The 26373-nt window shown below is 38.9% G+C and overlaps 2 protein-coding genes across 3 annotated transcripts in view; one reads left to right on the forward strand and one right to left on the reverse strand.

Moving 5' to 3' along the window:
- Positions 1-21090, forward strand: part of SLK (STE20 like kinase) — a 58952-nt gene extending 37862 nt beyond the window's left edge. Inside the window, exons 12-19 of one of the 2 annotated variants that reach the window (XM_021700224.1) lie at positions 487-666; positions 3059-3151; positions 10199-10328; positions 11023-11147; positions 12098-12286; positions 12841-12966; positions 14118-14231; positions 17421-21090. In XM_021700224.1, coding sequence (XP_021555899.1) covers positions 487-666; positions 3059-3151; positions 10199-10328; positions 11023-11147; positions 12098-12286; positions 12841-12966; positions 14118-14231; positions 17421-17567 — 1104 coding nt within the window. In that variant the 3' untranslated portion in view covers positions 17568-21090. The remainder of the gene's footprint in view (positions 1-486; positions 667-3058; positions 3152-10198; positions 10329-11022; positions 11148-12097; positions 12287-12840; positions 12967-14117; positions 14232-17420) is intronic. The other variant, XM_021700225.1, reaches the window with a different exon arrangement.
- A 1689-nt stretch (positions 21091-22779) lies between these two features.
- COL17A1 (collagen type XVII alpha 1 chain) overlaps positions 22780-26373 on the reverse strand; it is a 51376-nt gene continuing 47782 nt past the window's right edge. The window contains 6 exon segments of the mRNA XM_044916141.1: positions 22780-23678; positions 24038-24118; positions 24282-24344; positions 24589-24726; positions 25424-25780; positions 25991-26137. Of these exon segments, the coding sequence (XP_044772076.1) occupies positions 23626-23678; positions 24038-24118; positions 24282-24344; positions 24589-24726; positions 25424-25780; positions 25991-26137 (839 nt within the window). The 3' untranslated portion in view covers positions 22780-23625.

Here is a 26373-nt window from a genome sequence, read left to right on the forward strand (position 1 = left end):
ATTGTCTCGATGGTTTAAAAATTTTGAACATTCTACTCCTTGTATAATAGAAGTATTTTCTGTGTTAGAAAAAAATGAAATGCTTATTTTTTAAAGATTTTATTTATTTGAGAGAGAGAGAGCAAGAGCAAGAGAGAGAGAATGCATGAGTGGGGGAAGGGGCAGAGGGAGAGGGAGAAGCAGACTCCCTGCTGAGCAGGGACCCCCCCCCCCGATGCATGGATTAATCCCAGGACCCTGGAATCATAATCTGAGCTGAAGGCAGATGCTTAACCGACTGAGCTACCCAGGCGCCCCAAAATGCTCACCTTTAAAAAAATTCCATAATGTATTTTAGTGCATTCAACTTTTTCAGTATTGCAAATGTTGTGTGTCACATCACTAAATTTAAATGCTGGTTATGTACTCTTAGTAAACATCATCATTATAATGAGTTAATATGAATGATAGAAAAGTTAAATGATATTGAGCAACATTGTTTTACAGAGCAAAAAGCGACAATATGATCAAGAAATTGAGAATCTAGAAAAACAGCAGAAACAGACTATTGAACGTCTAGAACAAGAACACACAAATCGCTTACGAGATGAAGCCAAACGCATTAAAGGAGAACAAGAGAAAGAGTTGTCCAAATTCCAGAATATGTTAAAGAATCGAAAGAAGGAGGTAAGTGTAACTACTGCTTTTAATTACGACAGCTGTTTTTTTAATGTACACTTAAAACTACAGAATTAGGAATAATACTTGAGAGTTAAATAGTGCTCATTTATTCTTTATTTCGGTCTTCCCAGCAGTTATGTAGGGTAGTAGTAAGGTCAGGTGTTATCCCATTTTACTGTCAAGAAGACTGCAATAGAAGAGGTTTTTAATGGTCTGTTCAAGTTCACAAACTACCATTAAATGTCCAGCTAAACCTTGAACCAAGTCTTCAAATTAAGTCTAATTCATTTTCCTTCCAGTCTACCATTTTTCCTTTATTAATGCAATAGTTAAGGCCTCTGTAGAAATTGCTTCTTTGAAGAAAACTTAACTATGTTGTGTTTGCAGGTGGCAACAATAATTCATCTTATTATTTATTTGTAATATTTAATTCATACTTAAATTTTTTTTCTTGGTTAGCTTGATTGCCTTTCTTGAACATTGTGCCAAAATAAAAGCTGAGTACCCTGAAATTTGAAATTGTATCTATAAATTCATCAAATTGAGAGATACTTAAAGAATCACGTGGAAAATATCTGTGTGAAGTGGTTTCTTTACAATGAATTTTTAAATTTTTCCTGAAACTGTTCCATTTTGTTATAGAATCTGTGCTGTTATTTACTGTGAAAGATTGTCATTGATTCAGAAAGGATTTGTATATTGTATTAATGTCTTTTTCTCCCCCAAATTAAAATAAAAGTTTTATACATATTAGCAAGTATGATTTTATGATTTATACTAATACACTAAAGGTGTGGGGGAAGAATTTACCTTTTCATGATACAAAAGACCCCAGGGACAATAAGTATGATTAGTTCTACTAGAATTGGAATAAAAATCTCAACCAAACCTACAAATGCATTTTCACTTTTGTTGTACATCTAAAATACCCAGGTTCGTGTTGGCTTTAACATTTAATTATGCTTAAAACTGAAATGATATTGCTGAACTTGAGGATCTACTTTAAAAGCATAGGATCTAACATTAATAAATACAATGCATTCTATAGTTTTTTTTAGGTAAATAATGAAATGGTATATAATTTTATTTGATGTAGCTACCATTTCTAAAAATTCGTTTTCTTACTGTTGAATATTTTATGTAGGGTTGCTCTGTATACCATGATGTATGACTTGACTGAGGCTCCATGTCCGTTTTCTTGAAACTATGGATAGTTTTTACTGAGAGGTTATTTTTTAATATCAGATTAAATTTTTAAAAATTTATAGGTAAATATATGATTTAATCCTAAATATATAAAAGTCTGTAGTTATTTTTACCGTTTTGGGTTTGGAGATTTTTAGCTGGTGAACATGTTTGAATCGTGATATGCATATTTTAAATAATTATATTAATGTATTTCCTTCTTTATCGCTAAATTTCTTGCATTTGGGGAATCTCTTCCTTTTAATGGTGATTTGGTTTCATGAGGGATTACTGATGGGGAATTTTAAATACACTCTTCAATCAAAATCAGTCTCTTTCACAGACCATCAGTAGCATGTGGTGATTTGGAATCTGATTGCTTTTGGTGCTTCTACTTGTAAACACATGATTGTTTTTCATAGTTGGACTACAGATCTGCTTAGGTGGAATACATATCTAGGATTTTGAAATGATTAAAAGAAGGAGCTTTAAATTATACTTCATCTTATATACTTTATCTGGTGTAATAAATCCTAGCATACTGAACTGTTACTTTGTGAGTGCTTATAATACTGACATTGACAATTAAGTTTGGCTTAAATTGTCAGCAAAGGAGAGTGTTGTTCTGATCCAACACAAAATCATCAAATGTATTCATTTTTATCACACCATGTATAAAATGGTGTGTTTTATGAGAAAACATAGTATCCATTTATTTCTCCTTTTGTTTTTTTTTTGGTCTCATTAAATGAATGTAGAGTTATTTCTTTGGTCTTATCAAGCCAATTATGAAATTTTGCACTTTTATAAATGGCATTAACTTTCCTTATTTTCAGCGTTTCAAACAATGTCAATAGATATGTTTATAGTTTTATGATCTTTCAAGAAGGTCAGTTGAATTTATCATCTTTAGTTCATAATCAGTGCTGCTAGTAATCCTTTACTGATTGCTTTGGATCTTTAAGAGAGAATAATATGTAGGGATAATTAAGCATCTGATTAACCTTTATATGGTGTGATGTCCCTTTCTGCACTGAGATTAAGCATGTTCTGTCCTTTCATTCTTTTTCACCGAACTAACACCTACGCTATTGCATGTTGAAAGGAACTTTTTAACAGCTCTAATCTTTGACTTGTAGTGTGTCTGCTCACATAAATGCTTGCTGTGGAGAAAGTATTATTTCCCCACCTCCTGCATGCTTATACACTGTAGGTTATAAATGAAGTGGAGAAAGCACCCAGAGAGCTGAGAAAAGAGCTCATGAAACGCAGGAAAGAGGAGCTTGCACAAAACCAGCATGCTCAGGTAACAGCAGCAGCTTAATGCTACTAAAAACAGAAAGCAGCATTATTCTCACAGCTCAGTAAACCATGGTTGAAAGGGCAAACTCCTGCTGTACTTACTATATGATGTTGACTTCTGCTCATACAAAGGTTCCCAGGGCATTCTTTATATAAAACTAAAATCACACTAATGGTGACATTTAAGTTGCTAATATGAAATTAAGTGGAAGGTTTGGAAAGCTGACTCCAGATGAAATGAACAAGTATGTTAATGTATAATCCACTGTATTCTTATTATATAATCATATGGAAGCTTATATTTTTAAGTAGTCAGTGTTTGGTAGAAGACTTTATGACAAAATACAGAGGATGAGTGTATCGGCTTTGTGCATATGACAAGAATGCCTATTTAAAAGACCATTATTTTTATATAGTTGGAAGTTAAAAGAACAGTGGTAAATGGTAATGTTAAATGGAGATCTCATGTTTATTACTATTAACTCAACAACGTAAGTACCTTAAAACCAGATTTTGAATATTAAGTATGTTGTTTTTTTTCTTTTTGATTCAGAATCCAGCAGTTAAAAAATACTGCCTGTATAAACTTGATTCTAGGTTATGATAAGGCTGGGCCTATTAAGATGGGTGAATTCTTTATAAAACTAGACAAGATAGTATTTTAAGCAGATTTTTCTAGAATTATCTCATATGACTCTACAAGGTCATTTATACTAGGAATCATTTTTCTTTTAATTAAGTTTGCACTCAGTTTGGAAGCAGAGAGAAGCGAGCTCAATTTGTAGTTACATATGTCAAAGGAAGAAGAGACATAGATTATATGTTAATGACTGTTTTCCATTATCATTTTAATGTGGTTTTATGTGATTAAAAAGTGGTTCCCAAACTTTTACGGACCTGTGAAAAAAGATAGAAGAAACAAAAACCACTGGGGACCATGACAATGGAATAACATTTAAAAAATTTTTTCTTTTTGTCCAGAGGATATTTTATTTTCAGAAGGATATTTTAAAGTGCTGTTTACTTGTCACCATCATTTTAAAGGAGAGAATATTTTAACACCATGAAAAATAAAGAAAATATTTTGGAACTTAAAATTTTAACAAAACTAGCTTATTTGAATAAATTGAGTACTTTTTTTTTGGTTTGAGCCAGTGAAAAATTTTGTCTTGGCCTAGTGTGGGGATTACTAGTTAAAGTAAGGGGTGCTGGGTGGCTCACATGGTTAAGTGTCTGCCTTCGGCTCAGGTCATGATCCCAGGGTCCTGGGATAGAGCCCTGTGTTGGGTTCTCTGCTCAGGGGGAAGCCTGCTTTTCCCTCTCCTGGAGAGGGAAAAGCCTGCTCTCTCTCTCTCTGTCAAATAAATAAAATCTTAAAAAAAAAATAAAGTGATAATAGCAAACACAGCATTTACCATGTGTCAAGCACTATTCTGAGTACTTCACCTGCATGAACTCATTTAACTTCACAACATATGAGGGTAGTTACTCTTACTACCTCTGTTCTTCAGGGGAGGAAATGAGAGCACACGTGAACCACCACACTGTACTGCCTCTCATGTCTAAACTATTATTTCTGTGTTTAATCTAAACTCCTGTCAGCTTAGTCCAGTGGTTGTTGGTCACGTTGTGAGTAATTGAAGAGGAAGTCCTTACTTGCCACACATCTAATTTTGGATAACTTGGATTTCAAACAAGAACAATAATGAGTTTTCCTCCTATAGAAATACAGACTTTTTAAATTCCAAAAGCTAATGTTTCAGATGCTAGAGTTGAAATTGAGAATTTAGTGTTGAAGGAGTTAGGTGATCCTATGCTTTAATAAAACTTTGTTGGTGGGGCGCCTGGGTGGCTCAGTCGGTTAAGCGTCTGCCTTCGGCTCAGGTCATGATCCCCGGGTCCTGGGATCGAGCCCTACGTCGGGCTCCCTGCTCGGCGGGAGGCCTGCTTCTCCCTCTCCCACTCCCCCTGCTTGTGTTCCCTCTCTTGCTGTGTCTCTCTCTGTTTCAAAAAATAAATAAAATCTTCAAAAAAAAAAAACCTTTGTTGGTGATTTTTCATAAAATTTTGGGGACTAGCCTATATTTTCAACTAAAGCTGAAAGCAATAGTAAATTTCTTTTTGTAAATTTAATGAAGAATTTAGTAATCTAACAAATTAAAAAGTATTCCTCTTTTGCTACTGCTTTTCGTGAAGGTGCTAAAACAGTAACTTTGCAGAGTCTATTTTAAACTTTTTGAGAATTTGTGAATAATAGTTATATAGTCATGGGGCCAGAATGTATTTGATCAACTAGTTCAGTGGTTTTTAAGCTGTACTCCCAGGAGTTTGGAAGAAGCACCTCGAGAATCCTTCAGAAAGAGAGGACTGTAGGGCTTTAGGGCCCTGCTTCTGCTTCATGTCACGCAGCACGATGTTTCATCTGTTTCATAAATTTTATGGTACATTTTTTAAAAGAGGATTTGACTGGTTTAAAAAGCAACAATACAAACTAGAGTTCAGAAACCACTGATCTAGTTCAAAACCTTCCTTTTATAGATGAGAAAGAGACCTCTCTGTTAAGTAACTTGTTCTACACCTCCTGAAACTCAACATTTGTATAATTATTCTTTCCATTTACAAAAAGTCATCAGCTATATTCTCACCTGGGCGGTGCATTGTATTCTAATCCACAGGGTATCGCTCAGGTCATGATTCAGTCTTTTCAGTTGTCATCTTGTGCAGTCTTCAAGGCCCAGTTGCAGGACGTAAGTCCCACGTGTCTGTGGGAGGATGCCTTGCCTTCTCTTGTTTTATCTGCTTTTTCTTCAGCTCACATGTGCCTTTTCATTGTTCACTTCATTTGTTAAAATCTAGAAGATTGATAGATGGTAATGTCAGTAATGACAATACAGTAATAACCTGAAACGAACTTTTTATAGTATAGTATTCTTCAAAGAGTTTTCACATTTGATTCACACTGCCACCACCCTAATACAGGGATGGAGTGTGTCCATTTTACAGGCAAGGAAATCAAGGCACAGAAGACTAAGTGGTCTTCTTAAAGTCAAAAAAGACATTAATGGTAGAGCTGGAATTAAAATATTTATAATAGTGTTCTTTTTTCTGTCTACCCTCACCACAAATTTTGAGATTTTCATCTTTTTCGAGAAATACCTTCCCAGTAGTATTTTATAAGCTTTGCACATGTGAGAAATTGAATGCTGTGATTAGATTTTTATCTTTGTGTGAAGTGACATTTTGATTGCATTTATGTTTACATATATGTTTTAATTATGGATATGGTCAGAAAAGCCATATTAAAAGTAGTGATTGTAGTTCCATTTAACTCTAGTTTTCACTATTCAAATTGTCCATAATGAATAGTGAGTTGCTCTTCTCCTTGCTGTAGTTTTAAATTAAGTCTGGAATTCCAGGCTGTATTCTTTCTCACAGTTTCTATAGGGAAGTGACTAGCTTATTTAACTGTAATTTTTATTCATGATGTTTGATATACACAACTGGAGTAGATAGAATACAGCTTGATTTCAACCCCTCCCTTCCCCTCTCCTGAAATTAGACTTAACTTTTTTTTTTATTATTGGCAGCTGCTGGGCTCTATAGTTTTCTAAAAAGTAGGCAAAACATTAATTTTTTTTAACGAGAGGGAGAAATTATGAATTTGATCACTTTTCTGATCATTACCATTTTTAGCTTTTCTTTTGAGTTAGAATCAAATTTTGTACAAATAGCCCAGTATATCCTAAACCTTTCCTATAGTTTTCTAGAACCCAAAGTTGTATTTTTAATGTTTATAGTTATCTGATTAATATGATAAAATTTCTTACCAGCATTTAAACTTGTACTTTGAAAGGGTGCTCATTTTACAGTTTATGTGTTCATTTAGAATTATTTGTTACTTTTAGTGATCAACTACATCTTTTTTTTTTTTTTTTAGGGTAAATGTGATTTGTTCAATCTTTTTGGAATGTAAGATCACTTTCCTTTTAGATCCTAAAAGTAATTTCTAATGAAAAATTCCAACGTGAATATATTGTACTTGGCTTTTGTTAGGAAACTTAATGAAATTTAGGAAATTTAATGAAAGCTCAATAATATTAAACTTTCATTTCTTTTGAGGTAATAAAATATATGAATTAGTATGTGAGGGACCTGGACCTTTCAGGTAAATTTTAGCTTTAATAAAGAAAATTATGGGGCGCCTGGGTGGCTCAGTTGTTAAGCGTCTGCCTTCGGCTCAGGTCATGATCCCAGGGTCCTGGGATTGAGCCCTGCATTGGGCTCCCTGCTCCGCGGGGAGTCTGCTTCTCCCTCTCCCCCTACTTGTGTTCCCTCTCTTGCTGTGTCTCTCTCTGTCAAATAAATAAAAATCTTAAAAAAAAAAAATTTTTTTGAGGTGCCTGGCTGGCTCAGTTGGAAGAGTGTGCAGCTCTTGATCTTGGGGTTGTGAATTTGAGCCCACATTGGGTGTAGAGATTACTTAAATAAATGAATAAGTGAAGGAAGGAAGGAAAGAAAGAGAAAAAATTATTTGCACAGTATTTTTGACTATGTAATTATCCAGACTCTGCTTAATTATTTAAGTCTGTGACTCTGTAAGACAACTGCTGTCTTTGCTAACTCTCACTGTTGGAAGCACTTGCATACAGAAGCCTACCTTGACTCTTACTTATTAATCCTTATTTTACTTTCTGGACCAGCACATGCTAATTCTGCCTCCTTCTATATAATAGTCTCAGCTCTTCTTTTCCCCTTATGTATTAGCTGCTGCATACTTCTGTAGTTCTTTCCGTTGCTCATTGTGTGGCATGGTTTCTAGACCCTGTATTCCAGCTTTTGGTTTTCTGTGGTTTACTTTTGAACTTTTGAAAATGTGATACTAAGGGAAGGGGCCCACTGCTCTCTATATGGACAGACAAAACCAATTTGGAACTACTAGAAGCTCCTTAAAGGCAATACTGTCTTTTTTTAATTTTAGTAACCTCATAACTAGTACAGTATCCAACATTTACTAAGTACTTAGTAAAGGTTTTCTTTGAACCCAGCTCTTATCTTGCTTAATCTAGACATACATATATTATAGTAATATAACCAAGAATTGAATTGACAAGAAATTGCATTCACTTTTTTAGTGGCACTGGCTTATATTTACCCTTTTTAATTCTCACATAAATATTTATTCACCCCCATCTTACACTTTTGCATTTGATTTGAGTCTAAATGTAATATTTATAAAATTTAAGAGTAATTAAATATTGGGCCCATTGTTTCTGTCTACACAGATACTTTTTAAAAGTCCTTTATGCAAATTAATGGTACAAATGTTGAACAAAAGAAAACCCTTTGATATAGCTGCAGATTATATTAAGTTTATTATACAAGTTTGCATATAGAAATTTTACATGAAGTTAGAGAAACAATGTAATTTTTATTATAGGTCATATTTACTGTAGGAAAATATAAAGCTTAAGCAACTTTCTTTGTTATAGTTGCTTACAAGATAGGCATGGAGATTTTGCATCTCTTTAAAACTCAAAAGGCCTTATTCTAAATAGTTGAAATTAAATATTCATTGTGGGTTTTTTTTTCTGTGATAAAGTTATGTAGGTGACTGTAGTCAATTCACAGTTGTATTTTATAGAGACAATTCATTAGTCTTTCTGCTAGTGTATATTTGTATTTATGCTAAAGTACAAACTTTGACACAGATGAGACAGCAGTATTTATAGCTCCAGATTACTTTAACAGGACATCACGAATGATAAAACCTGATTCTTGCCTCCAGAGACATAGTAGTAAGGCAAGCACCTTGAGGAACACAGCTAGACTCACTCTTCATGTATTGAAAACCAGGCTGGTAGTGATCCAGATCCTGTCAGACTCTGCCCAAGGCATAAAGAATAGATCCAAATGGATCTTGGGCTTTTATCTTCTCTAGGATGTGCAAGAGGAGGGATTATAGGTAGAGTGCTGCTTCAATCCTAAATCTCTGAATGCACGCTCAAATTGATCAGAATATCCGTTTTGCTAATCACAGACTGCTGTAACTGCCAAGAGGGATGGAGAGCCAAATGTTTACTGGCAAAACTTATTTTTCCATATTATTTCAACATATTTCTTCAATTTGGATAGTATTTATTCCTTCTGTAAATGTGTGATCTAGCACAAAGACCATAAGTCACTTTAACATTTCCTTTTCTTACACAGTTATTGAAGGATTTTTTTTTTAAGCATAAATTTGGCACTTGGGCAAATAGTATGTATTCAATAAATATTTGTTGAATGAACGAGTGAATCCCAAACATGTTGGTAGAATTCTCTGATTATAAGGAATTTTATATATATATTTATAAAACGTAACTCACTTTACTCTTCTTAGTTCACATTTCTCTAGCAATGTACTATTTCTCATTGTCTACAAACTATTGTTATTTTTAGGCAAATACTAGATATAGAAACTATCTTTCTCTGTTAGTGTAGCCATGGTATTTCTTCCTAACTCTTTATTTCTTGGAAAAATAGAGATATTTAAAATTCTGATATGTGATTTACTTATTTGCTCTTTATTCTCTTTCCTAAAAAGCATTTCTTGTTTATTCTTGTTTTATCCACAACATAGTGTAATGAATTGTCAGTTTTTGAAGCTCTAAATTTGTTATTTTCCTAAAGCTGTTCATGTAATAAGGCATTTTAATTATGAGTGAATTGTAGTCTTTTGTGTGTATTTTTTTTTTCCTCTGGTGGGCAGCAAAGTTTGAGAGCTTAGTAAGGTTTATTGAGTGATAGTACAGAGCTCCTGAAGAGGGGGGGGTACCTGAGAGGGTTACCTCTGTGTGTTGTTTTTAATAGTGAGTTTATTGTATTCTCGTACTTTTTTTCTGGGCTTGAATTGAGTTACTAATACATTTATATTATATATGCTATATAATTGGTGATTTTTTTTTTAGAAACTTGACTTAGAAATCTTGTTAACCACTAATATAGTCATATAGATAAATGGATGTTTCACTCAGTAGATGCTTATTAACTGATGGTTAACTGTGTCTAATAGGAACAGGAATTTGTTCAGAGGCAACAACAAGAATTAGATGGCTCTCTGAAAAAGATCATCCAACAGCAGAAGGCAGAGCTAGCCAATATTGAAAGAGAGTGCCTGAATAACAAACAGCAACTCATGAGAGGTATATGAAATTACGCAGCATATGTGTGTATATAAAATGGTACCTGAAGAACATTGCTGAGATATATGGATATATCTAATACCCATAATATCAAATAGTTGGAAATTATTTGAATGCTCTCCTTTGCTAGAGTGGTAGAAAGATAAAGTTGAGGTTAATAAGAGGAAAAACTATGTTAAATTTTAAGAATTTAAAATTTTAAAATTCTTTATAAAGTTAAATGCTGTAAGACATCGAATAAATGCCTTTACGACAGGAGAAGTAAACAAAAAACATATAATTCTTAAAACATCTTTTTGTTCAGATGATGCTAGAACTTTACCTGAATAGTTTTGGTATACTCATTGTGCCTTATAATTGTTGGTATACTTAATGGCTACACAGTGGAATGGGATTTTAAACACTTATTTTCCTTAATAAAAAGCTAAGATTTTTTTCTTTATCATTAAGATGATTAAAAGGAATTTTGGTGTTTGGGGTGGGACACTCTCTGTTTATAGGACATTAGAACAGAATGGTAAGTGGTGATGAATATTACCTGTGCACTGGTAGTATTTCATTTATAGTTCAGAATGTCATTGTGTGTGTAAGTTAGTGTATATAGAACACTTTTAATGTAAATATTAAAATGAAGACCAAAGTACATGTGTAAAAAGAACACAGTGACGTTTTGAAAATTGCTTTCTTCTTCTAGCTCGAGAAGCTGCAATTTGGGAGCTTGAAGAACGACACTTACAAGAAAAACACCAGCTGCTTAAACAGCAACTTAAAGATCAGTATTTCATGCAAAGACATCAGCTACTTAAGCGTCATGAGAAGGTTAATGAAAGGAAAATTGGTTTACTTTTTGTTCAAGTTTATAGAGTTATTTCTGAAACTATTTCTTAGAGAATGAATTTTATATATTTTTTTTTAATCCTAAAATTTATTTGGTGAAGTTTGGAGTAATTAATTGTATCTTATCATGACTGCAAACTTCTTTCTATGAATTTCATGGAAGGTGACTAGTACAGTGCTTTAAGTTCTCTTCTACATTATAATTTTCATCCTGTCTCTCAAAGGTAGCTATTGTGGCTCCATTTATGGTTCAAATATCTTAAAAATGTGGACTCCCTGACTTAGTAAAAGAATTTTAATATAAGACTCATTATGGGCACCTGGGTGGCACAGTTGGTTGGGTGACCGATCGTGATCTCAGGTCTGTGGATGGTGATCTCGGTGTTGTGGGATCAAGCCCCATGTCGGGCTCCTGCACTCAGCGTGGAGTGTGCTTGAGATTCTTTCTCCCTCTCCCTCTTGCCCCTCCCACTTGTGCTCTCTTTCTCTAACATAAATAGATAAATCTTAAAAAAAAAAAAGATTCTTATTACTAAAAGCTATATTTTTATTATAAATTATATTTTGAGTAAAAGTTTGCTGGTTGATAATGCAACAAGGGAAAGAGCAATTTTGAGAAACAACAACAAAATGACATGTTTGAGCATACATGTGAGTACTGAGTATTAAATTATATCTACATCGGGGCGCCTGGGTGGCTCAGTTGGTTAAGCGACTGCCTTCAGCTCAAGTCATGATCCTGGAGTCCTGGGATCGAGTCCCACATCGGGCTCCCTGCTCAGCAGGCAGTCTGCTTCTCCCTCTGACCCTCCCCTCTCTCATGCTCTCTGTTTCTCATTCTTTCTCTCTCAAATAAATAAATAAAATCTTTAAAAAAATAATAAAAATAAAATAAATTATATCTACATCACTGGACTCTGATACTTTCTTAGGAAACAGAACAAATGCAGCGTTACAATCAACGACTTATTGAGGAATTAAAAAACAGACAGACTCAAGAAAGAGCAAGACTGCCTAAGATTCAGCGCAGTGAAGCCAAGACTCGAATGGCCATGTTTAAGAAAAGCTTGAGAATTAACTCAACGGCCACACCAGATCAGGATCGTGACAAAATTAAACAGGTAAATAAGCCAGTTAGTCTCTTCTTTTTTAGATTTAAAAAATGTGAATGTCCTTTAGAAATGTCACTTATTATGTTGTAAACATTTCAAGCCATCTTGGGCTTGTTGGTGTTCTCTTTGGCTTTATGGGCTGGGGCTAGATATGTGACATATACCAACTTAGTGTTCCTAGGTTGGTGGCCACAGAGGGCAAAGCCCTCCGCCCCATGCCCTACACCAGATCTTGGGCTAGACTGGTCCTAAGACCAGTCCTGGGAATTAGGTGACTTGGACAACTTTTGAAAAGCATAGGGCTTCACTTTGCTTCTATAGTCATAGGTCCCACACACAAATGAACAACGGTCACTAAGCAGATGGGAGGCACAAGGTTTTAATCAGAAGCATCCTCTCTCCCCACCGAAGCCATAATGTAGACTCCAGCTCAAGTCACAGTATATTATTATTACTTGCAACTTTAGTTTATTGTACTTTAAATCTTGTTAAAGTCCTTAATTACTCCTTTGGAAGATGCAGAAATTACATTGCTTGTTAACCATATTTTCTTTAATTTATAGTTTGCTGCTCAAGAAGAAAAGAGGCAGAAAAATGAGAGAATGGCTCAGCATCAGAAACACGAAAATCAAATGCGGGATCTTCAGTTGCAGTGTGAAGCCAACGTCCGCGAGTTGCATCAGCTGCAGGTCAGATACAGGATCATGAAAACTGAGCTGGTGGCAACGGGGCAGCATGAGTGGCTGGTTTGGGGAGAACAGTAGCTAACCAAAATAAACTGTACTCATGAAAATGCTGGGATTGAGAGGTTTTGTTTTCTGTATAGATCCAAATAAAGATCAGGTTAGTATCATAGGCACTTATTTAGCTTTTATATAACCATGGTTAATATAAACATGAGGCTAAATTATAGCCTAAGAAGTTGCATCTTTCAGAAGCAGTATTGAGTATTTTTAGTCTCTTTTGCGAAGAAAATGAACAAAGTTTTCAAAATGAGGTAGATGGTTTTGTTATCAGATTCTGAATTTAAAATTTTATTTAGGGAGAAATAGTTCATTTTCTTCTAGGTGTTTGAAAAAAGTGATAAACTAAATATATGAGAATCTTTCTCCTAAGAAATTTAAAGGTTACTTTAGGGGGACTGTTTTGGGGCCTTACCTAGAGTATGCAGCCCATTTATTATATAGCCTAAAATGTTTAAAATTTCAGAATAGGGTAAACATTATTATCCATTACACTATGGATAGTGTAAACATTATGGATACTCTACATATTTGCTTAATTTACTAGAGTAGAATAGTTCCTAATCCCACATTCTAGTACCAGTGGGTAAAATCCATATAAGGTGTCCTTTGAAGTGTCAATTTTATGAGCAAACCTTCTTAGAAAGGAAAAACAGGATCAAACTAATTCTATTTAAAGTTCTTTTCATATGGTAAGTAAGAGATCTAGCTTCTAAACCTGCAGAAATGAAGCTATAACTCATTTGAGCCCTTGGTTTTCAGAGGAGAGCCTGAACCTCAGTAATAGTTTGATGTTTAGGGGTGCCTGGGTGGCTCAGTCGTTAAGCGTCTGCCTTTGGCTCAGGTCATGATCCCAGGGTCCTGGGATCGAGCCCCGCATCAGGCTCCCTGCTCAGCGGGAAGCCTGCTTCTCCCTCTGCCACTCCCCCTGCTTGTGTTCTCTCTCTCGCTCTCTCTCTCTCTCAAAAAATAAATAAAATCTAAACAAAAAAAAAATAGTTTGATGTTTAATGAATGCTTTATTATTGGAAGATAATTACATTTGTGAAAAATTGCTTAGTTGATCTGAAAATTTTTAATCCAAATTTTATTTTCAGAATGAAAAATGCCACCTATTGGTTGAGCATGAGACTCAGAAACTGAAGGAGTTGGATGAGGAACACAGCCAAGAATTAAAGGAATGGAGAGAGAAATTGAGACCCAGGAAAAAGGTAATTTTAAAAGCTTTAGATAAAATATATTTGTGTTCATCCATTTGTCCACCCAGTTATTGGCTGTTTAATATGTGGCAGGTACAGTGTCAGAGACAGGAAATAAGAGATGAAGAGACAAAGTCCCTCTCCCCCAAAGGTTCAGAATGTAGTGACAAGCAATTACAGTTCAGTAGGAACACTGCTGTGAGGGAGGTAAGGATAGGAGACAGGAGCACAGTGTTGAGGCCAAGGACGAGGAGTGCTTCAGTCTGCCTGGGAAGTTAGGGAGGCTTTACAGAGAAGATGCCTTATAAGCCAAGTGAGACTTCAGGATGAGTAACAGCTTGCTAGGCATACAGACAGGTTAGGGTGTGATGGGAAATGTAAGTACAGAGAAGAGAATGGGTGAAAATGATGTGTACAGGAATTGCAAGTAGCTCCCTGCCATTGGGGCACTGGGGGAGTGTGCCTGTGTGTAGGCATTAAGGAGGGAGAGAGGGAAGGAAGGGGACAGCTTAGTCTGGACAAGTTGACAGGAGCCAGATTATAAGGCTCTCGTATGATAGTAAAATAGGAAAGTCTCCCTTCCCCCCATCTAGCTATCAGCCATCTTTCTATTTTGTACTTCCTTTTTGACTCCCTGCTGGCCTGGTCCAATTGGTCAACCACATCAACTCTTTTTTTTTTTCCTATAACTATGTGATCCTCTCCCTTTGCTAGCTCTCAAACTCAAACCTTTATTTTCTCTTGGCCTTCCTGGATTGGATTGGAATTCAAAAGGTACAGAAGGGCCTTTTCCCGGTTTCTTTAGCTCTTTGAAGTCTAGCTTTCACCTCAGACTCCCCAGTTGAACTCACTGACAGTATGAATTGCTAACAGCCAGATCCTATGGTATTATCTAACTGTTGTCATTAGAAGTCTTGTTTCTTAAAATTCTCTTCTCGGGGCACCTGGGTGGCTCATTCGGTTGAGTGTCTGCCTTCGGCTCGGGTCATGATCTTGGGGTCCTAGGATTGAGCCCCACATCGGGCTTTCTCCTCAGTGGGGATCCTGCTTCTCCCTCTGCCACTCCCCCTGCTTGTGCTCTCTCTCACTCTCAAATAAATAAATAAATAAAATCTATAAAAAAAAATTCTCTTCTCATCCGACTTTTATGACCTAACTCTTCCTTCTCTGTGCTCTTTATCACTTTTCCTTTGTCTTCCAGTCACCTGAAACATTAGACATCTCACAGCTTTACACCCTTGATGATCCTGTGCCTAGTCATGGCTTCATCTGCTGCATATTTAAGGACAGTCCCAGCACTTGTATAGTAGGGGTTGTATAAAGTACAAATTCTGAAGTCCTACAGATCTGGGCTCAGATCTCAGTGCTGACATGATTAATTTTGTCACTTAACATTCCCAAGCCCAGTTTTACTCATTTGTAAAACAAAGATGACACTAGGTACCCAATTGGGGTTGTTAAGACCTAAAAGAAGTGATGTGTGTCTATAGCACTTCCTAATACCTGAGCTGTAGTCAGGGTTCAGTGAGTAGTTACCATTGCTATTACTGTTTCTAGTTTTGTTATTATTGGTTCGTGCTTTAAGCACCCATTTCCCACCTGGATCTTCCATTCCTTCTTATTTCATTCGGGCCTTTGTTCCAACATCATCTCACCAAAGGTTCCTTTTTCTGATGATTATATATATATATAATAGCTTCCATGCCCACCTCAGAAATTCCCTATCCCATCATCTTTGTTTTCCTTCATAACATTCTTCACCACCAGACACAGTTGTTTATTGTCTGTCTTTTCCCACAAGAATGTATGCTCCTTGAAAGCAGGAGCGTTATCTCTCAGTTCACTGGTATATGTCAGCTTCTAGAATAGTTCCTGGCATATTGTAACGATCAATACATACCTATTGAATATTGACTAAAGATTGTAAGCTCAGTGGAGATAAAACTGAACTTCACAGCCTTTCTCCATCATCCCCATCTCACTTTGTTCCCCCATGTGTTCCCACCCACCATCAGTGTGCTTCCCGACATCCCTGTCCATCTAATTGACATCTAGTCTCACAACCTGAATTGTCTTTCATTTCTGTCACATCCCATTTCAGTGAGATGACAAATAATTTTAACTCTCTTTTTATAATATTTCTCTTTCCCATTACTATCATTCTACTGCTTAAAAATGTTCAGTAATGTCCTAATGGGCCTTCTGATCTCAAGTTCCTTTTCCTTTCTTCCTGCTTGTCTGCCATCACCAGAGTATTTATATTCAAGAACATCTCTGGTACTGGCATTGTGGTGTTAATAAATCTTTAGTTCTATCAGAATAAAGTGGAAATGCCTCAGTTTGACTTTGTGGCTGTCATAGTGCCGTACATTGGCCACAATCAGACTTTCTAGCAGTATCTCCCACAAGCCACTTTGTTCCCTGGTCATATTCTGATATTGGGTATAATCACCATTACGCACACCACGTCTGTGGTTTCCTGCCTGTGTGCATTGTTTCAGCCCCCTCTGTCTGGCATGCCATCTGCATCCTGTCTATCAAATTCTTTTCTTTCCTTTAAGACTGAGCTCATGTTTCACCTCTTCTGAGAAACACTCCTGTATCTTTCAGTCCTCTGCTGTACTTTGTGCCTCTGCAGCATCCCTGAATCCCTTGTCTGCAAAATCACTGATACAAGTGTTTATCCCGCACTTACTATATGCCATCTGTATTGTGGGGATGTAAAGCTGAATCTGGTTTAGGGCTTACCTTCAAACAGCTTATAGTTCAGTGTGAAAGAAAAGACATGCACATCAAAAATGAAAATAAACAGAAAATGGAAAGTGCCATGTGGGAGAGAAAGGTAGTAGTTAATAATAGGTGTCATCTATTGAGTGCCTGGTAGGTGTTAAGTACGTCATGATTTAAATCCTCACGTAGCAACCCAGTGAGGTAGGTGATACTCTACCTATTTTATAACAGAAAAATGAGATGATTCTGTAATAGAAGTTAAGTCATTGACCCAAGTTATATATTCGTATGGCTGAGCCAAAGGCTTCAATCTAGGGCTGTGCACAGCCTAATCTAACTGTTGAGCACTCTGGTCTTCCTTAGGATAGCATACAGAGAGAGCGTTTTGAGCAAATAGTTTTATTCTTGGCTGTCAGAGTAAATTCTGTTTGAAATACTAGCACATAATTTCTTTTTCCCTTCCTTTTTAAGACACTGGAAGAAGAGTTTGCCAGGAAACTGCAGGAACAGGAGGTGTTCTTTAAAATGACTGGGGAGTCTGAATGCCTTAACCCATCAACACAGAGCCGGATTTCCAAGTTCTATCCTATTCCTAGCTTGCATTCCACTGGGTCGTAACAATAGGAAACATTCTGTGATTGGGTTTGGCTTTTTAAATATGTCATTCTGTTCTGTTCATCTTCTGCCACAATCTATATCAGAGAGCTTATGAAGACAATCACCTGCCTCACCTTCTAGGTGTTTTGTTTGTTTGTTTATTTTATTTGTTTGTTTAGCAAAGATGAAAGGAACCAAGACAGATGCTGGGCCATGTTGGCAAAGTGGCATCTTGCAGTAATTCCCTAAGGTGATTTTGTATATTAATCTTAAAAATTGTGTTCTTTAGACACTGTTACCTGAAAAACTGTTAGTATGATGTCTGAAGTTTTTTTTTTTTTTTTTTAAAGCTGTTAGGCCACTGAGTATTAGTGAATATCTTTTTACCTGGCCTAACTTCTCAGTGATGCCTAAATTCTATAGCTGCAACTCTGCTGTAGAGAGTTGGAATAATTTCCTTTTGGTGAATCAGCTCTCAAGACAAAGCTCTGAGTTGCTCAAAATACCATATTGATTGAATAAATAAATCTATTTTGTCTTTAGCAACAGACTCTTTTAAAAAAGAAACATTATTGAAATAATTTGTCTAATAACCTGTTTAGTCATGAGCTAATAAGGGTGCTAATTTTATTAAAATAGTGCCTAAAACACTAAATTTCAATTGAGTCTTAAAGTAGGATTTCCTTTTTTGATTCAACAGGGACAAACATCCTTAGCATTAAGCATTATTGTGTTTTAAATCTTGCTACCATTGATAGAAATTTTCATCCTAAAAATATGTTGTACAAAGTTGAAAAGATTTAAAAAAAGGTAGTTTTTAGATATTGAAATTGGAAATATAACACTCACCAAATTAAAAGAAGTATAGACTTAGGTTCCTAGCTTATTGCCTAAAATAATCCGTGATCTGGTTAAGTGACCTCTCCCATCCTAGCACATTTTGTTCATTGAAAACTCTGCCTGAGGCCTGCAGGCTCTGTTATACTTATAAATGTATTTTCTGAAATTAATCTTAAAAGAGTCATTTGTTCAGAATACTTTTTAAAAAAGCATTTAAATAAAATATTTAGGCAATGTCAGAAATGACTTTGTTGTTGTTGAAAGTCATTTGTATTTTGGTTTTATTTAGTCCCATGTTTAGATTATTTACTTTGATTTGAGTGGGAAAAGCCTGAAACCTTTATCATGTGGTTGCTGATACATGTAATTATTAATGAAATGTTCACTCTTGGTCCCTCTTGTGACTCAGAATTCTAAGTCCTAGTCAGGTCATACAGTATTATGCAATGTACTTTGGTGGCTGAATAGATGGCCCATTTGTAAATGATGCTTGCTGTTTGCCATTTTCAACCTATTCTCTTTTAAGAGTACTAAGTACCAAACTGTAGACGTTTCAGTTTTTAGTTATTTGACATTTGAGGCTGGCGAAAAATTTAAGTGTAATTTTGTGGGAACACTGATTCATATTAAGAAAATGTAAATATCTGTAGCACTTTCTTGCAGTTAATTTGAAAATTTTGAATGCGAACCTTATTTTGTCAGTGATTTAGATGATTTGAAAATGCATGTGATTTTAATTTTGTAATTGTTTTGACAAGCATAATTTCTTGGACAACTCTGTAGGTAGCCTTAACTTCTGGCCAAGTTTGTTTTTTATATACATATATATACATATATATATATATATAAAATATATGGTTGTAAATTCATACACTTATCACATTGAATGTGTTACTGTATACAAAACTCTTAATGCTTTATTCTCAAATGCTGGGTTGAAAATGTTTTTGAAAGCCTTTTAAAGTATATATCTTTATAAAGTAATATTCAGGATGATGATGGAAATTGTTTATATTGTTATGATAAAAATGACAGTATAATGTTACCCATTGTATTTAATGATTTATATACAGAGGGAGAGAGGAGGAAGGTTCTCATACCAATCTCTCCTTTGAAATTTTCAGTTCATTGGCTTTTATAAAAAAATTATTTCAGGTAGTGTACACTTTTTCAGGATCTTTTAAAGGATAATCCTGTGTCTTAGTTTGTGGCACATAATTAATTTGGTCTGAATATTTGATTCTTTTTATTCCTTTCAACTTGACATGAGAGCATTGAATAAAGAAAAGAGGCTCAGAGTAGAACGGTTGACACTCTGGTAAGTTTATTAGCAAATCTTGGAAAACCCTTAAAACTGCCTTTTGGATTCAGTGTTCATGCTGGAGTTCTCTTTCAAATATGACCATATTCATGTGGGGGCAGGACTGCAAAATGATACATGTGTAGAGGTGAAACATTCATTTTAATGCTTAAAGTTACACAAATCTTTTCAAAAAGTGTTTTGTTACAGAATATGCTGTTTTTACCCATCTCTGCTCACTTCTTTTGGGCCCTATATTCAAATAGATAATAGTGATCATTTGTTCTTTTTTTTTTTTTAATCTTGCATGAAGTGTAGGTGGGGAGTTGGGGAGGGGCACAGACTTCTTTGAAAGAGTACAATCGGATCCATTGCTGATGTGGTGGTTTTGTTGCTGTGGCAGAATGTGCTATGAAACACAAAAGAAATTCTCTATGTGCGCCCGGACAACATCCTCCCTCTTCTCCCCGCATGCTGTGAACACAGCACACACTGCACTTCTGCAGGCCTAGCTCGCAGAGCTGGTCGCACCAGGTTGCCTTTCCTTGTCCTGTCAGTCGTAGTTGGGTGTGAATTGCTGAGTTAGCTGCTATTCTTTATGGAGTCACAATTAAGCTTTTTCCTACCCTTTTCAATGGGGAAGCTATGGGGGGTGGGGATAAAGAGAAAATTGAGAGTGCTTATACTTTGTTGAAAATATTGGAACTTTCCTGTGACAGGATACAGCAAATTGTAATTAAATATAAACCAGAACCAGAGCTACCTCTAAGTAGTGTTTCCTCAAGCACAAAGCTCTCAGGCATATGAGACCCTCTTTAATGGAGGGTCTCTGATTTCTTGAGCATCAGCGAGTTCAGAAGTGACTGTCTTTTGTACTCTTGTTAGTTCCCTGGTAACTACACACTTTCTCCCATTCCACACTGTGCTTACATGACAGAGACTCTTCTGAGAAGCCAAATTCTGTCCAAGATGAGTTCTAGATATTGTTGATTAAAGGAAAGCCTAGAACTGGGGTGGAAGAGGAGAGTTACTTACCAGTTCTGAGAGTCTGCCGATGAAATAAATCACTCTTTTTGGGGAGATGATCTTTTATAGGAAATGGGATATTTTAAATGCTTTTCTTGAAGGCACAACAGTTAATGCCTCCATTGTTGCTAGTCTGTGGCTGATGTGGTTTTGATATGGCTTTAAAATTTCTGCTAAGCTTGAGTAGAATGTTACACCAGTTTTAAATGTTGGCTGCAGCTTTTGGTGATTCTTTGCTGATTTTTGCAGTGTAATAACTTCATGAGCTAAATTTTCAGGAAGACTTGTTTCTCATTATGCCTCTTGTCTATTTGGGAGCAACATGTCTTTTCAATCATGGGATTGACAAATGAAAAATAAAGTTATTTCTTAATCTACTCTGAGAAGCAGTCTTTTATTAAGAATCTTTGATACTGGGTTGTCCTTCATGAGAACATTTTGCAGCATTTTTTGGTCCTCGTTTCATTTTTAACCCTCACAGTCCTCCAGGCCTTCGGACCCTTCCAGACTTGCCTGTGTTCCTACCTGACTCATCACCACACACAAGAATGTAGTTTTTACTGGTAACTCGGAGGGCGGTGTCTTTCAGCATACAAACCCCTCCTTTGGGTGGTGCTTAAAATAAATTATATATTAAACATATATATTACATATATGTATTATGTATGTAATATATATTAAAAATAGACATACTTTTAATTTTTCTTCCCTTGGGATGGATTATTTTTCTCACCAAACATTTCACTTAACCATATGACCTCACTTCTGCTAAAAATAACCTCTTTTCATCATTGGTATGTTCATGAAAGAGTCAGTAGACACTAGGCACCGTCATTTGGCAAGTGTTCAGCTTGGCTGGAGGGAGGCACAGTGTACCCTTTTCTAACCCAGGAGCATCACACACTATCAAGCTCATTCTTGACTTTTTTTTTTTTAAGTGAAACAGGCTCAGACCCATTGCCATCCAGCTGAGGATATGTCTCATGTCTGCCCATCCCCTTTCTGATTCTGTCCAGAGAAGGTAGCAGGTTTGGACTTTTATCCTAATTCAGTTGCACATAGGACTCTGAAGACTCCGGATAGCTTGGAAAAGTAAATGTAGTAACAAAGGAACACTCGGATCAAGTCTGATTAATAAATGTAAGAGCCATTAAAGGGGATCTGATATTTGAGCCCCTGAAGCTACTATTACAAAAATAACTTGATTCAGCTTTTAGGTTAAACAATTTAAAAGGTGTGATGCAGTCATTCATTTTACCCAAGAAGTTTTCATTACGTAGTGAAAAGTTTGAAATTCTGAAGGCCTTATGAACTCCTTGTTCAGAATTCCCATGATGATTCACAGCAGGTAGTGGTCAGGTTGTGAAACAGGAGGCCCGCGGACCATACAGAATGTTTGGTGCGCCGTTGGTGTTGCTGCTAGCAGTTCAGTGCACACTGAATGGTAGGTTTTTCCCAGGATCATATGTGAGGTACTCAGGAGAGACCACCTGGAAAGTAAACTATCCAGACTTGTAGAAGGTAGACTGTAGATTCAACTCCTAACTTGAGAGGAAATCCTATTTGGGTTCCAAATGTTTGTCCCTTCTGGGCCAGTAGCTTCTTGCATCCCATAGTACTCCTTTCCACTTACTCTACTGGCACCAAGGTGCTCTGCTAATGGGGGTGTGGGGGGTGGAGGTGAGGGTAGGGGTACTTGGGAAAACACTGCGTCATCACAGAACTTAATGATGACAGTAGTTTCTTTTTTGTGGTGGTAGTAGTGTGAAGAGTTCACAGCATATGGCTGACCCCAGCCTTCCCCGCCGCCTTATCTTTCCCTTTTTTGCCCTTTCTTTCCTTTTCCATTCTTGTCTCCATTTTTCATTCTCTCCTTGTCTGTCTCCCTCTCCCTGTCTTTTCCCACCTCTCTCTCTTCTTTTTTCTTTCATTTTTCTTTTTCATTCCCTTCTGTCCTATTTCCCTCTGCATCCCCCATTTCTCTTTCTTACTTTGTCTCCCTCCCCGTTCCTCCCTTTTTCTTTTTCATTCTTTCTCTCACTTTGGTTAGATGGATCACACTACACATAATATTAAGAAAAAACTTTAATTCTAAATTTTGCAATTGAAATGACATTTCATCTAACATACATGTTTGTTTTAGATACTGAAAAGTGCTTAAAAACCAACTGTGCCCAGTCCCCCGTGCCATTTCCCAGCATCGAGTTTTCTATTTTCCCTCCTTCCCCACTGCCCTTCTTCTCCCCCTTGCTGTGGTCTAGTTCAGTAGAACACCTCTCTAAACGCTAGCATGCCCCGTAGAAACAGACCATAGGTACAATCAGACAGACTTTCTAAGCAAGTGAGAATAGGATATGTGGTGAGAAATGACTATTAGAAACCCTGTCACCACCTTCAGGGGAAGTGAATTAACTTTTTCAGTTGCAAGAGTTGCTTCTTAGCCAAGTCCTTTCTATGACTAGAGAATGCAGAACCAACAGGGAGGAAGGAGCAGACAGCAGAGCCTTGCAGTGATAACCAGAACCCCATCCCTGTCTTCCCTTTTCTGGCTCATTTTTAGGCAAAGCTCAAGGATTCCTAAGCCAGCTTCTGCATAACGGGCTGTCCTGGGTTGCGGCCGGAGCTGAGAGCTAAAGAAGCCAAGGCGCTCAGGGCGAGCCAGCCGAGCAGCCAGTCCTGTTCCACAGCAGCGGCTGCTGGAGCGTCACCCCGTGCAGGGGTTCAGGTTGTGTGGCTTCGACTGGATGATACATCTATAGAGAGATTGTTCCAGACTAAAACAGGTGTTCTATTTAACTGTTTAGCTGTGCTGTGTCAGTAGGAAGTGAGCCTCCAGTTTCCGCCCTCTGGAGAGATTTTTGACATGAGCACCATAAGCCATTGCAAGAACAGCCAAAGGCTGTTCCTCCAAGCTCATGGCTTGACGGCGATGCTTCTCTTTCTCCGCCCCGCGTAGACTTGGTCACCTGGAAGTTAGAAGAGGAGGAGGAAGTTAAATACCTCGTGGCCTGTGGCCTTCAGCTTGGGCAATTATATAGCAACTGTGACAACTGCAAAACGGGCTTGAAAGATGAACTCTTTTGTAAGACTATCAATTTATTTAAATTGTTTACCCTATTTCATCACCGAGCGGTTCTCTTTTCCTGCACGCATTGGCAGTCTCTTTCCTTTTTCCCTAGCTGGTCGTTTCGTTGTTACGCAAATGATGTCAGTGGCAGCATCTGCCTTAGTAATTGGCATCTGCCTTAATTTTTCAGGGAGTAAATTGCCTACTACCCTGAGCGTCAGCCTCCCAGCACTGCAGAACCTGGCAGCCAAGGCTTACCTGTGTCTCCTTTTTCTCCTTTGTGCCCTCGAGGGCCGGGTGGCCCAGGCCGACCTGGTGGTCCTGCGGGGCCCCTTTCACCTGGGAGTACAGAGAGGGCTGTGCTCAGTCAAGTGGGAGCTTGGGGTCTGGAGAGGACACACACACACCCCACCCCCAAGACAGCACTGGCAAGGGGGTGGCTTCCCAGCAAGAGGGCGTGGTTATATAGGATCCTGCTGGCTATTTCCCTGCCACCACTTACCTTTGGGTCCTGGGGTGCCCACCTCTCCTTTCTGCCCAGGGGGGCCTGGAATGGCTCCATAAGCTGCAGGGGGAGAAGACTGGCCTCAGACAAGAGGTTACTCTGGAGCTTGGGAGGCAAAGGGATTTGTTCAGAGAAGCACAGGAAGAGAGTGGTAGAGTTGGGACCCAAAACAGAGTTCAGAATTTATCAGCTTTTCAGCCTCTCAAGTGTTAATAACCCAAGGTTTTTTGGGAGACTGGTTTCTCACATGTGAGACCGTGCAGCAAAGTAAGTGTCGGAAAAGCGACCAGGGAGCTGCCCTTACTTCGGAAAAAGTCCACGAGGTCCTCAGTCACGTTGCTGTAGGCAGAGAAGACCTTGCTGATGCCGGGGGGGCCCTGGGGCCCTGGCCGGCCCGGGGGGCCGTGGACTGTGTAGGCCATCCCTTGCAGCAGGCCCTGACCTGTGAAGCACCAGGGTGTGGGCACAGGCAGCAGAGTCCCCCAGCCCCCTCTTCACAGAACAGAGCCCTTGGATTGCCAAACACCCCACTAGATGAGGTGGCAGCAAGGGAGAAGCCCCGCCGGCTTCCTTTGTCAGCCTGCCCCCGACCCCCACACCGCCAACCGGCCCCGCGCCTCTGCCGCCGTGGCCTTTCATCAGAGGCTTGCTGACGGCAGAGCCGAGCTGAGAAGCTGCGGGGAGAGAGGAGCAAAGAGGAGCTGCACCCGAGTGCAGGCTGGGAACTCCCGCTTTCCCAGCTGGGCCATCCCTAACCTTTCTCTTTCTCTGGCCTCCCATTCAGCTGCCGGTGTGTCTTAACCAACAGCCCGCCCTCAGCCCCACGAGAAACCATCATTGTCATAAAGACCTCTCAGACCCACAGCTGGTTAGCTGGGGACGCCAAGTCCAAAGACCCCAACATGCCCTTTCCCTGCAACAGAGGCCCTGTCCTGACTGGGGCTCCTGAACTAGGCTGTGAATTGGGTCTGGGCCTCTTGCCTTCAGTCCCCGCCCATTTGATTCTAGAAGTGCTGTCCCCACAGCCTAGGCATTCTGAAAATGAGAGGGTGAATTTCTGGAGTCTATAATTTGAGCTGCTCACGGACTCCCCGCCTGCAACCTCCCCACAGCACCAAGGCCCAAGGGTCAGGACTTACGCTGCAAGCTCTCGGATACCCGAACAGCCAGCTCATTGTAGTCCAGACCTCCGGTGAAGCCAGCCCCGAACGGTCCACCTTCACCACCGTGCATACCGCCTTCTACCACTCCCCCGTAGCCTCGGCCCAGGCCCATGTCCAGGCCAAAGGCCCCGCCTTCACCGAGGGAGCCTCCACTGGACCCTCCGATGCCCATGGAAGAGCTGTAGGAGGAGCTCCGACTGGCCGACTCGCTGTGAGAGGACCTGCTGCCCCGGCTGTAGGAGCCGTCCATGGGCATGAGGCGGCTGTCCCCGGGTGGCCCCTGCGGCCCTGGAGGGCCTGGGGGGCCCACGATGAAGCTCCGCACATCCGGGCCTGCAGGAAGGAGGCTGCGTTAGGTGGGGCTCAGGTCTGGGGATGGAGAGGCAGGGTGCGAACCTCAGGACACTTGCACTGGAGTAGGAGTGCCGGCAAGGAGGAACCTGGGCTCTCCCCGCTAGCAGGGCTCACGCATTTGGCCGCCCGGGTTCCTTCAAGCACCAGCTGCCCTCTCAGAGGAGCAAGGTCTGGGAAGGGGGCACCTACTTGTGAGGTAGCTAATCAGTTCACTCCGGAAGCTGTCGCTGTTTTCGGCTGCATATGTTGCCAGAGCTCCCGAGACCCCGGGAGGCCCTCGAGGGCCTGGAGGACCAGGAGGGCCTGGAGGGCCGGGGATGGAGGACACACCGGCAGCTGAATGGGAGGCCAGAGAAAGAGAAAGGTTAGAGATGGCCCAGCTGGGAAAGCGGAGCTCCCAGCCTGCCCTCGGGTGCAGCTCCTCTTTGCAAGAAGGGGAGGAGGGAATACCGGGGGCCCAGCTCCTGGCATCACCCTGGAGGCACTACTCGGACCTGCCCTCCCGCTCCCAGTCCGGACCCTCACTCAGCCCAAATCCCATCCCTTTCCCCCGTTCTCCTGCCACAGGATCA

The sequence above is a fragment of the Neomonachus schauinslandi genome, chromosome 6 (genome assembly GCF_002201575.2).
Source record: "Neomonachus schauinslandi chromosome 6, ASM220157v2, whole genome shotgun sequence".
Taxonomy (NCBI): domain Eukaryota; kingdom Metazoa; phylum Chordata; class Mammalia; order Carnivora; family Phocidae; genus Neomonachus; species Neomonachus schauinslandi.